This window comes from Schistocerca piceifrons, chromosome 1 (genome assembly GCF_021461385.2).
Source record: "Schistocerca piceifrons isolate TAMUIC-IGC-003096 chromosome 1, iqSchPice1.1, whole genome shotgun sequence".
NCBI lineage: Eukaryota > Metazoa > Arthropoda > Insecta > Orthoptera > Acrididae > Schistocerca > Schistocerca piceifrons.
In genome coordinates this window covers 462,859,246-462,876,157 of record NC_060138.1, presented here as the reverse complement: position 1 = coordinate 462,876,157, position 16,912 = coordinate 462,859,246, and the positions used below count along the sequence as shown (strand labels likewise).

Sequence of the window (16,912 nt, the reverse complement as noted above, 5' to 3'; positions counted from 1 at the left end):
AAAGGTGAACCGTTGCGACGCTATTACCAAATGCATCCAAACCAATGTGCTGCCAAAGGACAAACACCAGTGGACGTTTATCGGAGAATGAAGAATGTGTATGGGACAGCTTGCCTTTCGAAAACCACAGTTGTGGAAGGGTGCACCAAGTTCCATGCATCTCACAAATCGGAAGGAAGGGAAGAAGATTAGTCACGATTCGGCAGAGCACGCCGGTCGATCTGAGAGGCCAGCCTCACTCAAGTGGAAGACACTCGAGCACTCGCTCTATAGTTACGACCCCTTCCCATGTGATAATTATGCCCTCAGTCCCTTAAAAAGGCTTCAAAGGGTCGACCATTACTGTCAGACGAGGATGTGCAGCAGGTAGTTATGGACCTCTATGCACTGCAGGATGCGGTTTTTTATCAAATAGGTGTCTTCAATTTGGTGCATTGCTGGGATGATCGCCTGTGCTCAGGGCGATCTTTCCTGATTGGCATAGCGATTCTGGACAGTATTGCCGTTGGATGGAAACTTCGTGATTGCCCCTTATATTCGTGGTCAGATGGTTAAGAAGCTGACTGTGCATTACCTTTTACAAAATTTCCGAAAATTCTGGCAAAAGTGAAATCCGTCTTTAGTTGATACCCTTTCTATATGGCTAATTTTCGGGTCAAATAAATTGGGAATCTGGCGTGGGGCTTCTAAAAGCGCAGGACTCTCGTAACATGTGCTGTGTGAGTAAACTGGCCCTGTAAGAAGAATGTGTATGGGGCAGCATATCTGTCGAAAGCTGTCATTGTAGAATGGTGCGCCAACTTTCGTGCTGGTCACGATTCGACACATGACGCCAGTCGATCTGGGAAGCCATTCTCACTCAAGTGCGAGACAATCGAATACCTGCCCTATAGAAGTGATCCCTCCCCATGGGATTATCACGCATTCAGTCCCTCAAAGAAAGCCTTGACGGGTCGACGATTCCTGTGGGACGAGAATGTGCAGCAGGCAGTTACGCACTTCTTCGTTCAGCATGACGCAGTTTTTTTACCAAATGGGTGTCTTCAACCTGGTGCATTGGTGGGATGATTGCCTCAATGCTCACGGCGATTTTTCCTGATTGGAATATCGACTCGGGACCGTGCGGTCTTCGAACAGAAACTTTTTGACTACCCGTTACATTTGTGGTCAAATGGTTAAGAAGCCGTATGTGAGTCGCCTTTCCTAAAATTTTCCAGAATTCTGGCAAAAGTGAAATCGGGATATAGTTTCTTGCCTTTAATGTCAGCATATTTCACCCAGTCAGAAAATGTTCTAATGGTTAATTTTCGCCTTGTAGAAATTGGGAGTTTGGTGTGGGTACATGACAGCGAGGGACCCTCGTCGCATGTGCTACGTGAGTGAACTGTCGCTGTGAGAAGCTCTGCTGACCTCCAGGAAGAGACGCATCTTCTCGGAGCTGTGGACGTGGTCCCGGTAGCCGGAGAGGCGCGGCGCCAGCCACGACAGCCAGGGGTGCAGCGTGAGGAAGCCGCCCGTGGTGTCGCTGGCCTTGGTGAACTGCAGCGCCGCACGCCCCAGCATGCGAGCCGTGGCGTCCGCGGAGCGCGGCAGCCGCGCGCCCGTGTACACGTGCAGCAGCCCGTTGATGAAGCCTGGCGCCAGCGCCTCCGGTAGCAGCACGCTGCTCGCACCTGACGACGGCCGCACCACCGCCTGCCGAAACGACACACAGTGTCACTTGTAGCGTAGGGTTCATCTCCTTTTACTTATTTCCTGTCCACTCAAAAGGTTCAGACTGGACTACACTTAGGTGACAAAAGTCATGAGGTAGCAATATGCGCATAAACTGATGGAGGTAGTATCGCGCACACAATGTAAGGGCAGGGCATTGGCGGAGCCGTCATTTATACTCAGGTGATTCACGTGAAAAAGTTTCCAACGTGACTATGGTCGTACGACGGGAGATAACAGACTTTGAACGCAGGTTGGTAGTTGGAGCTAGACGCATGGGACATTCCATTCCGGAAATCGTTAGAGAATTCAATAATCCGAGATCCACAGAGTCAAGAGCGTGCCGAGAATATCAGATTTCAAGCATAACCTCTCACTGCGGACAGGGCAGTCGCCGACGGTCTTCACTTAACGACCGAGAGCAGCGGCGTTTGCGTAGAGTCCCTAGTGCTAACAGGCTGGGCAGAAATCAATGTGGGACGTAGGACGACCGTTTCAGCCAGGACAGTGTGGCGAAATTTGGCGTTAATGGGCTACGGCAGCTGACGACCAAAGTGTGTGTGTCTTTGCTAACAGCCTGCAGCGCCTCACCTGAGCTCGTGACCATATCGTTTGGACTCTAGATGACTGGAAAACGCGGGTTGGTTGGATGTGACCCGATTTCAGTTGGTAAGAACTGATGGTAGATTCAAGTGTGGGGTAGACCCCATGAGGTCGTGGACCCAAATTATCAACAAGGCACTGTGAAAGTTGGTGGTGGTTTGTATGGAATGGACTGGGTCCTTTGGTTCAACTGAACTAATCATTGACTGAAAACGGTTACGTTCGGCTATAGATGGAATTTTTATAGATCAATGACAATGCTCCCGTGTCACACGGCCACAATTGTTCGCGACTGGTTAGAAGAAAATACTGGACAATTCGAGAGAATGGTTTGGCCCGACATGAATCCCATCGAACATTTACGGGACATAATCGAGAGATCAGTTCGTCGCAGGATCCTGCACCAGCAACGCTTTCGCAATTATAGTAGGCTGTAGAGGCAGCATGGCTCAATATTTCTGCACGGGATTTCCAACGACCTGTTGAGTCCATCCCACGTCGATTTGCTGCAGCACGCCGAGCAAAAGAAAGTACGACGTGATATGACTTTTGTCCCCTCAGTGTAATACAAAATAAAGTGTCGGTTATGTTATCAAAGTGTTGACCTTTCACGCGAAGTTCTGCGTTTTTGGTAAGTTAGTAGTGAAAATGGCAACGGCCTTGCTGCAGTGGATGCACCGGTCCCCGTGCGGTCACCGAAGTTAAGCGCTGTCGGGCGTGGTCGGCGCTTGGATGGGTGACCATCCAGGCCGCCTTGCGCTGTTGCCATTTTTCGGGGTGCACTCAGCCTCGTGATGCCAATTAAGGAGCTACTCGACCGAATAGTAGCGGCTTCGGTCAAGAATACCATCATAACGGCCGGGAGAGCGGTGTGCTGACCCCACACCCCTCCTATCCGCATCCTCCCCTGAGGATGACACGGCGGTCGGATGGTCCCGATAGGCCGCTCGTGGCCTGAAGACGGAGTGGGTGCTTTAGTAGTGCAAATATTCAGTGTCGTCACCCGTGATGATTTTTTCTAGAATATAGTTGCCTACGTTTTCCATTTCAATCAATTCGCGGCAGTCGTGCACGAGGTGTTGTTTTTCTTCGGAATTCACGATGTGAGGAGTAAACTTTGCACACGCTTCAAAAAATTCTGGAGAATGTTTTGAACACTTGAATAGCGACCTTTCTCAATTGAGATTTGTGACACAACAATGTTGACGCACTATGTTCGTACTCCACTCTTAAAACACTGCCTCCTCAAAACCGCGGCTTCCCCCGTCGGAGGTTCGAGTCCTCCCTCGGGCATATGTGTGTGTGTGTGTGTGTGTGTGTGTGTGTGTGTGTGTGAGAGAGATATATCCTTAGCGTAAGTTAGTTTAAGTTACATTAAGTAGTTTGTAAGCTTAGGGACCGATGACCTCCGCAGTTTGGTCTCATAAGACCTTACCACAAATTTCCAATTTCCACAACTGGCTGTTCGAATGCAATCCGTTGTTTACAGTTGTTAGTTTCAGCTGCCAACATAGTTACTGCACTAACATCGCTTATATGCCAGGAAAAAAAAAAAAACAGTCTGAAAACTTTTTGGATGGACAGTGTGTATGTGAACGACCTTACACTGAACATTCATGAAGCAGAATTGATTATTTTTGCAGACTATAGTACTGTTATAAGTAATTTCATTAGCGGGATTCCATTAGAGATTAATTCTATTAGAGCACATAATTTTACACTTCTGAACTTGACAATCTTCGCACCACTTCAGAATCTTATTAACGTCTGCCTGAATCTTTGTGCAACTACTTCATTATAGATACCTGCATCATCTACGTCAAACCAGCAAGGTCATTAATAAACAACATGAACAGAAAGGGTCCCGCACACTTACCTATGCCATAGTTGAAAATACTTTTACTTCCCTCGATGACTCACCATCCAAGGTAACATCCCTTGTCCCTCCTATCAGGTAATCCTCAGTCAAGTCACAAATTTCGCTTCATACCCGATACGATCACTTTCGATAATAAGCGTAGGTGAGATATTGAGTCAAATCTTTTTCAGAAATCCAAAAATTATGCATCTGTCTGACAGCCTTGACTCTGATAAAAACGGGAACTGGAAGTTACACTCCTTAAACGTCCAAGCAATGTCAATTTTTGCATAACGGGTAATATCAAATTTTTGAACTGAAAGTGTAAAAATTTGACTTCCGTTTCATTCACTTATCGCTGAGGAGAAAGGGGACTGCTTCGCTTAAGTACGTAAGAAGCATAATTTATGACGGCCAATCTAGGTCCTCTTAGATGCACTATCGGCAGACAGATGCACAGAACTATAGCGTTATATCAGTGACCTCTGTTTGTTGTTAAATTATGGAACCCCTTATACACTCATGTTTTATTATCTTTTTCAAGAATAAATATCTCCTCTATAGGGATTGAAAATGATTCTGCTAAAACTGAGATTCTTTGAAACTCACCTTATTCCATTCATCGACCAAATCTCATAGATTGTAAATAACGGCGCACATGTTGAAGCTGTGTTTCTTGACTTTCGGAAAGAGTTCTGTGATCTGAGCTATTACCAAGAGAACAAAACGCAAGTTTACGGAATATCTGACCGACTCAGTGATTGGATTAAGAACTTCCTGGCAGATACAACTCAACGCATTGTTGTTGTTAACAGGTGTCAAATCAAGGAGATTAAGAGTAACTTCAGGAATATCGCAAGGCAGTATTATACACTGAGGAGACAAAAGTCATGGTATTTCTCCTAATATCGTGTCGGAACTCCTTTTGCCCAGCGTAGTGCAACAACTAGACGCGGCATGGACTCAAGAAGTCGTAGGAAGTCCCCTGCAGAAATATTGAGCCATGCTGCCTCTATAGCCGTCCATAATTAAAAAAGCGTTGCTGCTGCAGGATTTTGTACACGAACTCTCGATTATGTCCCATAAATGTTCGGTGGGATTCACTTCGGGCGACCTGCATGGCCAAATCATTCGCTCGAATTGTCCAGAATGTTCTTCAAACCAGTCGCGAACAACTGTGCGCCAGCGACGTGGTGAATTGTCGTCCATAAAAATTCCATAATTGTTTGCGAACATGTAGTCCATGAATGGCTGCAAATGGTCTCGAAGTAGCCGAACATAAGCATTTCCAGACAATGACGGTTCAGTTGAACTAGACGACCCAGTCCATTCCACGCAACACAGCCCACATCATTATGGAGCCACCACCAGCTTGCACAGTGTTTTGTTGATAACTAGGGTTGACGGCTTCGTGGGGTCTGCGCCACACTCGAACCCTACCATCAGCTCTTAGCAACTGTAACTACGACTCATCTGACCAGGCCACGATTTTCCAATCATCTAGGACCAACCGATATGGTCATGAATCCAGGAGAGGCGCTGCAGGAGATTTCGTATTGTTAGCAAAGGCACCCGAGACGGTCGTCTGCAGCCATAGCCTATTAACGCCAGATTTCGCCACACTGTCCTAAAGGATACGTTCGTCGTAGGTCTCACATTGATTTCTGCGCAGTCTCTTAGCACTGAAAACGCTACGCAAACGCCGCTGCTCTCGGTAGTTAAGTGAATGCCGTCGCCACTGTGTCATCTGTGGTGAAAGATAATAACTGAATATTGGTATTCTCGGCGCAGGTTTGACATTGTGGATCTCGGAATATTGAATTCCCCCCTAACGATTAGCGAAATGGAATATCCCATGGGTCTAGCTGCAACTACCAATCCGCTTTCAAAGTCTTTATTCCCGTCGTGTGGGCATTATCAGGTCGGAAACCTTTACAAATGAATCACCTGAGTACAAATGACAGCTACGGCAATGCACTCCCCTTTATACCTTGTGTATGGGATACAAGCGCAATCTGTAAATGTGCGTATCGTTGTGCAATGACTTGCGTCACCTCAGTGTAGTGTCTTTATTGTTTACATTTTATGCTAATGATCTAGCAGATAACGTCGGGAGCTCTGTGGGGCTGTTCACAGATGATGATTTTGTATACAGCAGAGTGACAATGCGAGCCTTTACTGAACATTGCCATAATCCACTAATGAGCAAAAATATCACGACCACTGCCCACGGCAAGTCTGAGTGCTGCCTGGAGGCTTTGCAGGCACGTGACTTTAACAGAGACAACTAGGCAATCATTCTAGTGATGACAGGAGCTAGAAGTGGGGAAATCGACTGCCTTAAGCGACATTGACCATGTCTAATGTTGTGTTTCACGCTGCTACTTCCGCTGATTAGGTCTCCCCTCCATCGTATCTGCGATGTGCTTGGAGAGACGACTGGAAGGAGTTGTGATCTGCAGGAACAGCAACAACCAATCGCCTGCACGGTGAATTAACGTGCCACCTGCCAGTGTGCCAGACACACATCGGCGAGTAGTCTTCAGTGTTCAGTCTTCAGTGAGTTCAGTCTATGGTGGATAGTCAGTTGTCTGGGATCCAGTTCTTCAGCAGAATTCGTCTGGAAATAGCAACTGCCATACTAGAATATGGCATTAACGTAAACAGGCACAACTATCTGAATCGTCACCATCCATAGCGCAGTGACGTGGCTACGGATTTAGCCGCCGGACAAGCGTTACTGCTGGATGTGACTATCGATAACAAACTCAGTTCTCAGTCAGTACAGATTAAATGCGTAATGTGAGATAGATGTTAAGGTATTTGCGAATTACCATAAATAAGTGTTCTTGTAGTGGAGTAATTTATTTCGTGTACCTGTTGCAGAACTCTTACACTGGCACTGCGTTATTGTTACAACAGGCAGACTGTGATGGTTCAGCTTCTGGGAAGGAGCATCTCGGATGCGGCGAAATTGGTTGACAGTTTGCGTTCTATTATCGCGAGCATGTAATGAAAGTTGCCGGTGGATGGTGAAACCATGAGTAGGCGACAAGGTGTTGGATTTCCACGCCTCATCAGAGAACATGGAGGTCAGAGGCTCGCCAGCTGTCCGAGGCAGAACAGACGGCGACCAGTGGCAGATCTGACGACAGAGGACAATGACGGTGCTGGCACAAGTGTTCTGGAACACACCATTCACTACACGTTACTGAACATGTGGCTCCCGTGCTCCCAACCTCACCATCAATTACGTGTGCAGTGGGTACTGGATCATCGAGACTGGACCGTGGAGCAATGGAAACATATCATATCACCTGGTCTGATGAGTCACGTTTCTTCATTCACCAGGTCGTGTTCGGATACGCCGTCATCCAGGGGAACGGCTGCTAGAAGCATTCACTGCGCCACGGATGCATGCTGGTGTGGTCGGTATTATGCTACGGAGGACATTAACCTGCGCTTTTATGCGGCTAGCAGTGGTAACTGAATACACTGCGACACCTGTGCACTGCGTAAACATTACTTTAGACCTCCTGCATCCATTCATGTTTGATGTCTTCCCTGATAGCGGCAGCATCTTCAAGCAGGAAAATCTCCGTGTCGTCAGGGAAGAATTGTTCTAGATTGGCTTGAGGAATATGATACTGAACTCATATTGACGTCTTGGCCACCAAATTCGCCTGATCTGAACCTAACGGAACACATCAGGAATGCTGTTGGGCGTCAGCTCCGCCCAGCAAACCAGCCGTCCATAATTTAGGAAAACTGCGTATCCTGTGCGTACATATGTGTGCCGTACACCTCTGAAAACCTACCAAGGACTAGTCGAATCCATGACAAGCAGAATCGCTGCTGTATTGCGTTTCAGAGTTGGACCAACACGCTGTACAGCAGATGGACGTAAAGTTTTGGCTCAACTGTGTACCAGCAGTGGCAGTTTTAGAATCTTGCCAGCTATCCTATACATTTCTGTTGAGTCATTTTGGAGCAGCTTATGGCCGAAATCGGGGAGATTTTCTTTTTAAATTGTTGGCGCATTGTTTGGCGACAGGGAGAATCTGGCAGCAAAGCAACCTTGACCGTCATCTAGAGTCGTAGCAGACGAACCCACCCAGCTGAGTAGGCTAGCAGAGAGACGGACAGAGACCTCGACCCACCTGGTCTTCGCGGCCCCCTCGAATCAACTCCACCAGGTCTCGCAACTCCGCCGCCATCTCGGCCTCCAGCTTCTCAGAGCGACGGCCGAACCCGAAGTCCCGCATGTTCCTCAGCGAAAACCGCCGCTGCTCCAGCCACTGGGGGCCATCCGTGAAGAAGATGCCTGCAGAGCGACAACAGACATGTGTGCAGCCGATGTCCTGGAAGCTAGTTGGTATCAGGAAATAGAAAATTCTTTACACATTTTGAACTAATGGCTTCGATACAGAAAACATATTGCAGTTACAAGAATCGAAGGACATGAAAGGGAAACGGTAGATGAGAAGGTAATGAGGCAGGATTTTAGCATATTCCCTATTCAGTCTGTGCACTGAGCAAGCAGTAACAGAAATCACGGAGAAATTTTGGGAAGGTGATTAAAGTTCAAGGAGGCGAAGTTACAAACCTTGATGTTTGTCGGTGACACTGTAACTCTATCAGAGACAGCAAAGGAGTTGGAAGATATCTTGAAAAGACTGGACTACAGTCCTCTACGTATCGCTCCATTAAAAATCTTGAGGACAAGATTAGATTAATTAAGTGCGCACAGAAGCATTTAAACAGTCATTTCTTTCCCCGCTCCATGCGAGCATGGAACGGGAATAAGCCCTAATAACTTGTGCAGTCGGAAGTACCCTCTGCCATGCTCTCCACAGTGTTTTGCATAGCATAGATGAAGATGTTGGTGTCTTGAAAACAGGTTATAAGATGAACGTAAGCAAAAGTAAAACAAGGGTAATCGAATGAAGTTCCATCAAATGAGTTGAGCATCTGTTGAAACTTCTGGGCTGTGAGCCCGTGGTCGATATGTAAAACTACTGCTCGATGTTTCGACTCCGACTGCTGGAGACACTTTCGGAGGTAAAACGGCAACTGCATCAAAGGCTCGATGGGCAGTCGCATTTATAGAGCTGCACAGAGGGCACCACCACTCGTCACGTGAAGCCAATTGCGTGATTATCTTTGATTGCGCCATCGTTCTCGATTGAAAGTCGTCGACAGTCATTCGGTTGGAGGAAAGTCGACATCCATCTTTTATCTAACTTAATACCTTATCTTTTTCTATTAAAATTATTACGGTGTTTGTGAATCTCCATGGCCTCTGTATACACTGATCAGCCAGAACATGATGACCACATACCTAATAGCCGTTTTGTCCACCTTTGACACAGATAACAGCGGCGACGCGTCGTGGTATGGAAACAGTGAGGCCTTAGTAGGTCACTGGAGGGTGTTGGAATCGCATCTGCACACACAAGTCGCCTAATTCCCGTAAATTCCGGGGATAGGGGCGACGAACTCTAACGCCACGTTTTATCACGTCCTAGATGTGTTAACTGGAGTTCAGATCTGGGGAGTTGGGGGGCCAGCACATCAATTGGAAATCGCCACTATATTCCTCGAACCACTTCATGACATTCCTGGCCTTGTTGACATGGCGCATTATCTTGTTGAAAAGTGTCACTGTCATCAGGAAACAACGTAGTCTGCAACCGGTGTACGATACTTCTTGGACGTAATGATGCCTTGCACAAGCTCCACTGGACCCATGGATGTCCACGTGAATGTTCCCAGAGCATAATGAAGCCGCCGCGAGCTTGTCTCCGTCTCACAGTACAGGTGTCAAGGAGCTGCTCCCCTGGAAGATGACGGATTCGCGCCGTCCCATCTGCATGATGAAGAAGGTATTGGGATTCATTAGACCATGCAACGCCCTGCCACTTCACAATGTCCAGTGCCAATGGCCAAGTGCCCGTTTCAATCGTAGCTGCCGATATCGTAGTGTTAACATTGACACCGGCATGGGTCGTCGGCAGAGGAGGCCCATCGTTAGACGTGTTTGGTGCAGTGTGTGTTCAGACAAACTTGCACTCTGCCCACCATTAAAGTCTGATGTTAGTTCCGCCACAGTTCACCGCCTGTCCTGCTTTACCAGTCTGCGCGGGATTAACCGAGCGGTCTGAGGCGTTGCAGTCATGGACTGTGCGGATGGTCCCGGCAGAGGTTCGAGTCCTCCCTCGGGCATTGGTGTGTGTGTTTGTCCTTAGGATAATTTAGGTTAAGTAGTGTGTAAGCTTTGGGACTGATGACCTTAGCAGTTAAGTCCCATAAGATTTCACACACATTTGAACCTTTTTTTTTTTTTTTTCTTTTTTGAGGCCGCCCGACCACACGACGTCTGGATGTGGTTACACCTTGGTTTCGCCACGTGTTAAAAACACTCACCATAGCACTCCTCGTAGAACCAACAAGTAGTGCAGTTTCCGAAATGCTTCTGCCGAACTTCCGGGCCATCATAATCTGTCCTGGGCCAAACTCAGCTAGATCGCGCGGCTTCCCCATTCCACACACGAACAGCACGCTCACTGATACTACATGCACCGTCCGTTTGTCTGGCTAGCAGTCCTTCCTCGCCAGCTGACGCTCCTGTCACCTGGACGGGTTGATATCAATAGTAGGTCGGTGGTCATAATGTCTGGCTGATCAGTGTAAGCGCGCATGATAATGCGTTGTGATCGCAAACACGCTCGTCCCACTGAGTTTTAGCTCGTGGTGTCCATCACTGAAAACACCGTTCTGCTATGGCTGATTTTAAATGAAAAAACAAGTTTACTGTTACCAGTCACCGTTTTATTTATTTCCACGACGCGTTTCAAAGGTTTAAACCTCCATCATCGGGTGGATTTACATTATTTAGTATGACATTTGTGTGTGTGTTGTGTTACGATTTTTGGAGGAACTTGTGGCACTGCCTAGTGGAAAACAAGACACTATTTCAGAACATGGTTTTGGATATCTTCTGACAAAAAATTAAACTTATATCTAATGGTAAACATAAAATAAGTAAAATAGAGTAGGCTACCTCCAGTGGTCACAGGTTCCTATTCGCTGTCGTAACACATCACATGTATACTGTCACATTTGTATTTGGAATGAAGTTATTCTTGAGACAATTCCTATTGGAGTGTGTGTGTGTTGTGTCGTCATTGCGACCTTTTCTGCACTGTTTTTGTACTCGAAAATAGCCTTGATTGCCTGACTGGGCAGATTAACTTTAAATGCGAACATTTTAGGTTAGGCTTAACCGTGACTGTTATTGACATTAAATGAAACAAGTTTACTGTTACCAGTCACCGTTTTATTTATTTCCATTATTACTGTCACATTTGTAACAAATGTGACAGTATACATGTGATGTGTTACGACAGCGAATAGGAACCTGTGACCTCTGGAGGTACTCTATTTTACTTATTTTATGTTTACCATTAGATATCAGTTTAATTTTTTGTCAGAAGAAATCTAAAGCCGTGTTCTGAAATAGTGTCTTGTTTCTCCACTAGGCAGTGCCACAAGTTCCTCCAAAAGTCGTAACACAACACACACACAAATGTCATACTAAGTAATGTAAATCCACCCGATGATGGAGGTTTAAACCTTTGAAACGCGTCGTGTAAATAAATTAAAACGGTGACTGGTAACAGTAAACTTGTTGTTTCATTTAATGTCAACAACAGTCACGGTAAAGCCTAACCTAAGGTGTTCGCATTTAAAGTATGGCTAATTTGTCAGAATGTTCCAGACGGCAGTTAATTTGGTGTTCAGTAAGACGGGTGTTAACACTTACAAGAGCTGCAGACAGTCAATAAATGACCAGCTAAGTCTCACAGAAGCCTTTTTTAAAGATCTTGGAATTCTTACACTCATTTCCCAATACCTTTAATACTTAATGACTTTAGGCACTGACAATAAAACTTAGTTTCAGCTAAACTGTAATGTACACAACCACAATACAATACCTATAAACAATTTTCATCTGGACTTTGACTCCCCTGTTCATGGTTGACTGGGAACTCTGGTGTAAAAGTCTTCAACAAGCTACCTTCAAACATAAAGCAAGAAATTTGAAATCCCAACCAATTCAAAAGAATACAGCTGTATCGAAGACTTCACATGCATGCAATTTATTTTTGACTTATAAAGCTTCTTTGTATACAACGTTCGAAGTATTATGATTGGGGAGATGAACGTGCGAAAGGCAGCTGACACTAAGGTCCACGCCCGCGACACGAAGCGTCTGTCCTTGTGCTTTGTTTATGGTCACTGTGCGGTGATATCAATAGATATCATGCCTTTACCCGCGCGAATGTTATCTTTGTCTTTGTTGTAAGCTTGAGTGCTCGTAGGAAGTGATGAATGTTCACATAGAACATGTGTATGCTTTAGCACAATAAATCTATATGTAATATCACTCACCATGTTACGTGTTAATAGAGACCCACGATCAGCAACGTAAAATTTTCTATATTCTGGCCCACCAAACCGAAGCTTAAATTCACACAAGAGAAAGTTATTTTCTGGCAACACGGTATTAGTAATGACTCGGACACGTTCACAGTGGTAGTGTCGCAGTTGGTTACATGTGATCGAGCAAATCGACCAAGCAACATCTCAGGCCTCTCAACCCTGTCAGTCATACCGAACGGGCAGTTTTCATCCATAAGGACTTGAAAAGCTGTCAATTCGTGTGGCTCAGAGACGGTTCCGTACAGCCTCCGCACTCACTCCACTATTCCGAGCCATTTAGGGTCTTTTTAGAAGAGGAAACTCGTTCGTCATCGACAGAAACTGTACGCGGAATACCATGTCCAGGCTGAAGCCTGCATACGGACGACGGAGCCCTCCTCACTGCATATGCTCCACAACCATTAATTTGATGTGGCCGAGCGATTCTAGGCGTTTCAGTCTGGAACCGCGCTGGTGCTACGGTCGCAGGTTCGAATCCTGCCTCGGGCATGGATGTGTGTGCTGTCCTTAGGTTAGTTAGGTTTAAGTAGTTCTAAGTCTAGGGGACTGATGACCTCAGATGTTAAGTCCCATAGTGCTTAGAGCCATTTGAACCATTAGATTTGCAGGCACATACACCAACATCAAACGACTGCGAGCTCCCGCCGCCTCGCAACCCTACACCTCTTTGTACATTCTCTGGCAGGGTATTAAGGAACGTGCGACCGTAGCGGCAGCGTGGTTCCGGGCTGAAGCGCCTAGAACCGCTTGACCATTGCGGCCGGCGGAGGAGCCTACAGAACATGATAAATGAGAAGTTTTCCCTTGACTGGGAGGGAGTATGTTTCGAATCTGTGATTACCTAGTTTCTTGCCGAACATCCTGTGCTCGAGCCCGATGTTGACGACGCGTCCCTGTAGGTGCGGATTGTTGAGCGCCTCCTTGACCGACTCGTAGTCGCAGGCAGCGACGGCGGGCATGTCCCCGAAGTAGAAGCCGATCACTTTGCTCTTGTAGAGGCGCGTCAGCAGGTCCAGCACCTTGTATGGGTACTTGTAGTTGAACAGCAGCATCTGCAAGTAGTTGCCCCATATCGGCATCGGAGGCGGCCCTGAAACATACGCACCGAAAATAAGCACTGTTAATGTTAAGAGACGTTAAATTCAACAAAGTGTGTCACTTAAAATAGTTCCGAAATATGTCAAAGTCAAAATTAACAGCAAAACTGAAGCTGCCAGATTTGCTAAGCAAAAATGTTACAATATATGGCTAAAAACAGAGATTAAAATACAATACAAGAAAAAAGAACACTTAAACAATGTCATGTACAACTTGCACCTGCAGCTAGGACACAGCCTCTCACCTTTACACTTCTCACACATCCTACAGCACATAGACGATAAAGTAGATAAAGAACTAAAGATTATCTTATCCAAACACAAAAAGAGAATTGAAGCCTTAAAATCTATGAACAATTCAGAGTTTGATAAAAACAAACAGCTAAACCTATACAAATTTTTTGATAGAGTCATTAATACAACTGACATCCAATTTAGCAGCAGTGAACTCACTTTATTAAATAAAGGTCTGAAACATAATATTGGAACAAATCTGAATAATCACAGTGATAAAAACCTCATAGCCTGCACAAAACTTGCTTGTGACACAGCAAAACTAGACACGTGAGAAAAATGAAGTTTCACACAAGACAAATGAACTGATAATGAAACAACTTCAAACAAATAATACCCGCAAAAACACTGAACTTAAAGACTTGAAAAATATTAACATCAAACTGTCTGAAAGTAAAGCACTCATAGTAAAAGCTGACAAAGGAAGTTCTTGAATCGTAATGCATGAAAGAGAATATGTAGAGAAAATCTTGCAATTTTTCTACAGCAACAATATTACTGAAATAAAGACTGATCCTACAGTAAAATTCCAAACTAAACTCCGAAAGCTACTACAAAATTGTAACTTTTTACTGAACAAATATGAAATACGTAACTGCATAACAATGAATCCCTCGGCACCAAAACTAAGCGCACAGCCAAAGGTTCATAAAGAAAATTGTCCCATTCGCCCGATTGTTAACTCAAGAAACAGCCCTGCATACTTCATAAGCCGTAAATTAAAAGACCTCATTACCAAATACTATACATTTGAAAATAACTACACCATACATAACACACATGAACTCATAAGCTTAATTAAAGACATCGACATCCCACCAACAGCTAAATTAGCATCACTAGACATAGTCAACCTGTACACGAACATCCCTGTCAAAGAGACTATTAACATTATGAGAAACAATCTGCTTAAATATAAGAAAATTAGTGTTGCAGAGATCTGTGAACTCATAGAAATACTTTTACTTATCCTAGAGCATAATTAATTTAGCTCCAACAACAAACTTTACCAACAACATGATGGTTTGGCAATGGGAAGTAGCTTAGCTGGGATATTGGCTGACATTTACATCAACCATATAGAACAAAAATTCTTATCTGCCAACCAGCACATCTCAAACAAAATAATATACTACGGAAGATATGTTGATGATACAATCCTGCTTTTTGATGGTACAAGCTATGAAATACACTCCTGGAAATTGAAATAAGAACACCTTGAATTCATTGTCCCAGGAAGGGGAAACTTTATTGACACATTCCTGGGGTCAGATACATCACATCATCACACTGACAGAACCACAGGCACATAGACACAGGCAACAGAGCATGCACAATGTCGGCGCTAGTACAGTGTATATCCACCTTTCGCAGCAATGCAGGCTGCTATTCTCCCATGAAGACGATCGTAGAGATGCTGGATGTAGTCCTGTGGAACGGCTTGCCATGCCATTTCCACCTGGCGCCTCAGTTGGACCAGCGTTCGTGCTGGACGTGCAGACCGCGTGAGACGACGCTTCATCCAGTCCCAAACATGCTCAATGGGGGACAGATCCAGAGATCTTGCTGGCCAGGGTAGTTGACTTACACCTTCTAGAGCACGTTGGGTGGCACGGGATACATGCGGACGTGCATTGTCCTGTTGGAACAGCAAGTTCCCTTGCCGGTCTAGGAATGGTAGAACGATGGGTTCGATGACGGTTTGGATGTACCGTGCACTATTCAGTGTCCCCTCGACGATCACCAGTGGTGTACGGCCAGTGTACGAGATCGCTCCCCACACCATGATGCCGGGTGTTGGCCCTGTGTTACTCGGTCGTATGCAGTCCTGATTGTGGCGCTCACCTGCACGGCGCCAAACACGCATACGACCATCATTGGCACCAAGGCAGAAGCGACTCTCATCGCTGAAGACGACACGTCTCCATTCGTCCCTCCATTCACGCCTGTCGCGACACCACTGGAGGCGGGCTGCACGATGTTGGGGCGTGAGCGGAAGACGGCCTAACGGTGTGCGGGACCATAGCCCAGCTTCATGGAGACGGTTGCCAATGGTCCTCGCCGATACCCCAGGAGCAACAGTGTCCCTAATTTGCTGGGAGGTGGCGGTGCGGTCCCCTACGGCACTGCGTAGGATCCTACGGTCTTGGCGTGCATCCGTGCGTCGCTGCGGTCCGGTCCCAGGTCGACGGGCACGTGCACCTTCCGCCGACCACTGGCGACAACATCGATGTACTGTGGAGACCTCACGCCCCACGTGTTGAGCAATTCGGCGGTACGTCCACCCGGCCTCCCGCATGCCCACTATACGCCCTCGCTCAAAGTCCGTCAACTGCACATACGGTTCACGTCCACGCTGTCGCGGCATGCTACCAGTGTTAAAGACTGCGATGGAGCTCCGTATGCCACGGCAAACTGGCTGACACTGACGGCGGCGGTGCACAAATGCTGCGCAGCTAGCGCCATTCGACGGCCAACACAGCGGTTCCTGGTGTGTCCGCTGTGCCGTGCGTGTGATCATTGCTTGTACAGCCCTCTCGCAGTGTCCGGAGCAAGTATGGTGGGTCTGACACACCGGTGTCAATGTGTTCTTTTTTCCATTTCCAGGAGTGTAGATACATTAGCAGCAGATCTTAGCAAACTGCACAAAAATATTAAATTCACAGTTGAACATGAAACTAATAAAAGCATTAACTTTCTTGACCTGAAAATTTGCAATAGTAACAATAAACATCAATTTAGTATTTACAGAAAACCTACCACCATAGATGTCAGTATTAGCAACTCATCTTGCCACCCCGCCAACAAAAAATGGCATATTTCAGAACGATGCTACACCGAA

General features: G+C 46.1%; 1 protein-coding gene across 1 annotated transcript in view; it reads right to left on the bottom strand.

Moving 5' to 3' along the window:
• Positions 1-16,912, bottom strand: part of LOC124738352 (probable cytochrome P450 304a1) — a 157,110-nt gene that overhangs the window by 48,055 nt on the left and 92,143 nt on the right. Inside the window, exons 2-4 of the mRNA XM_047248602.1 lie at positions 13,521-13,769; positions 8,335-8,498; positions 1,411-1,695 (exon numbers count right to left, since the gene is read on the bottom strand). Coding sequence (XP_047104558.1) covers positions 1,411-1,695; positions 8,335-8,498; positions 13,521-13,769 — 698 coding nt within the window. The remainder of the gene's footprint in view (positions 1-1,410; positions 1,696-8,334; positions 8,499-13,520; positions 13,770-16,912) is intronic.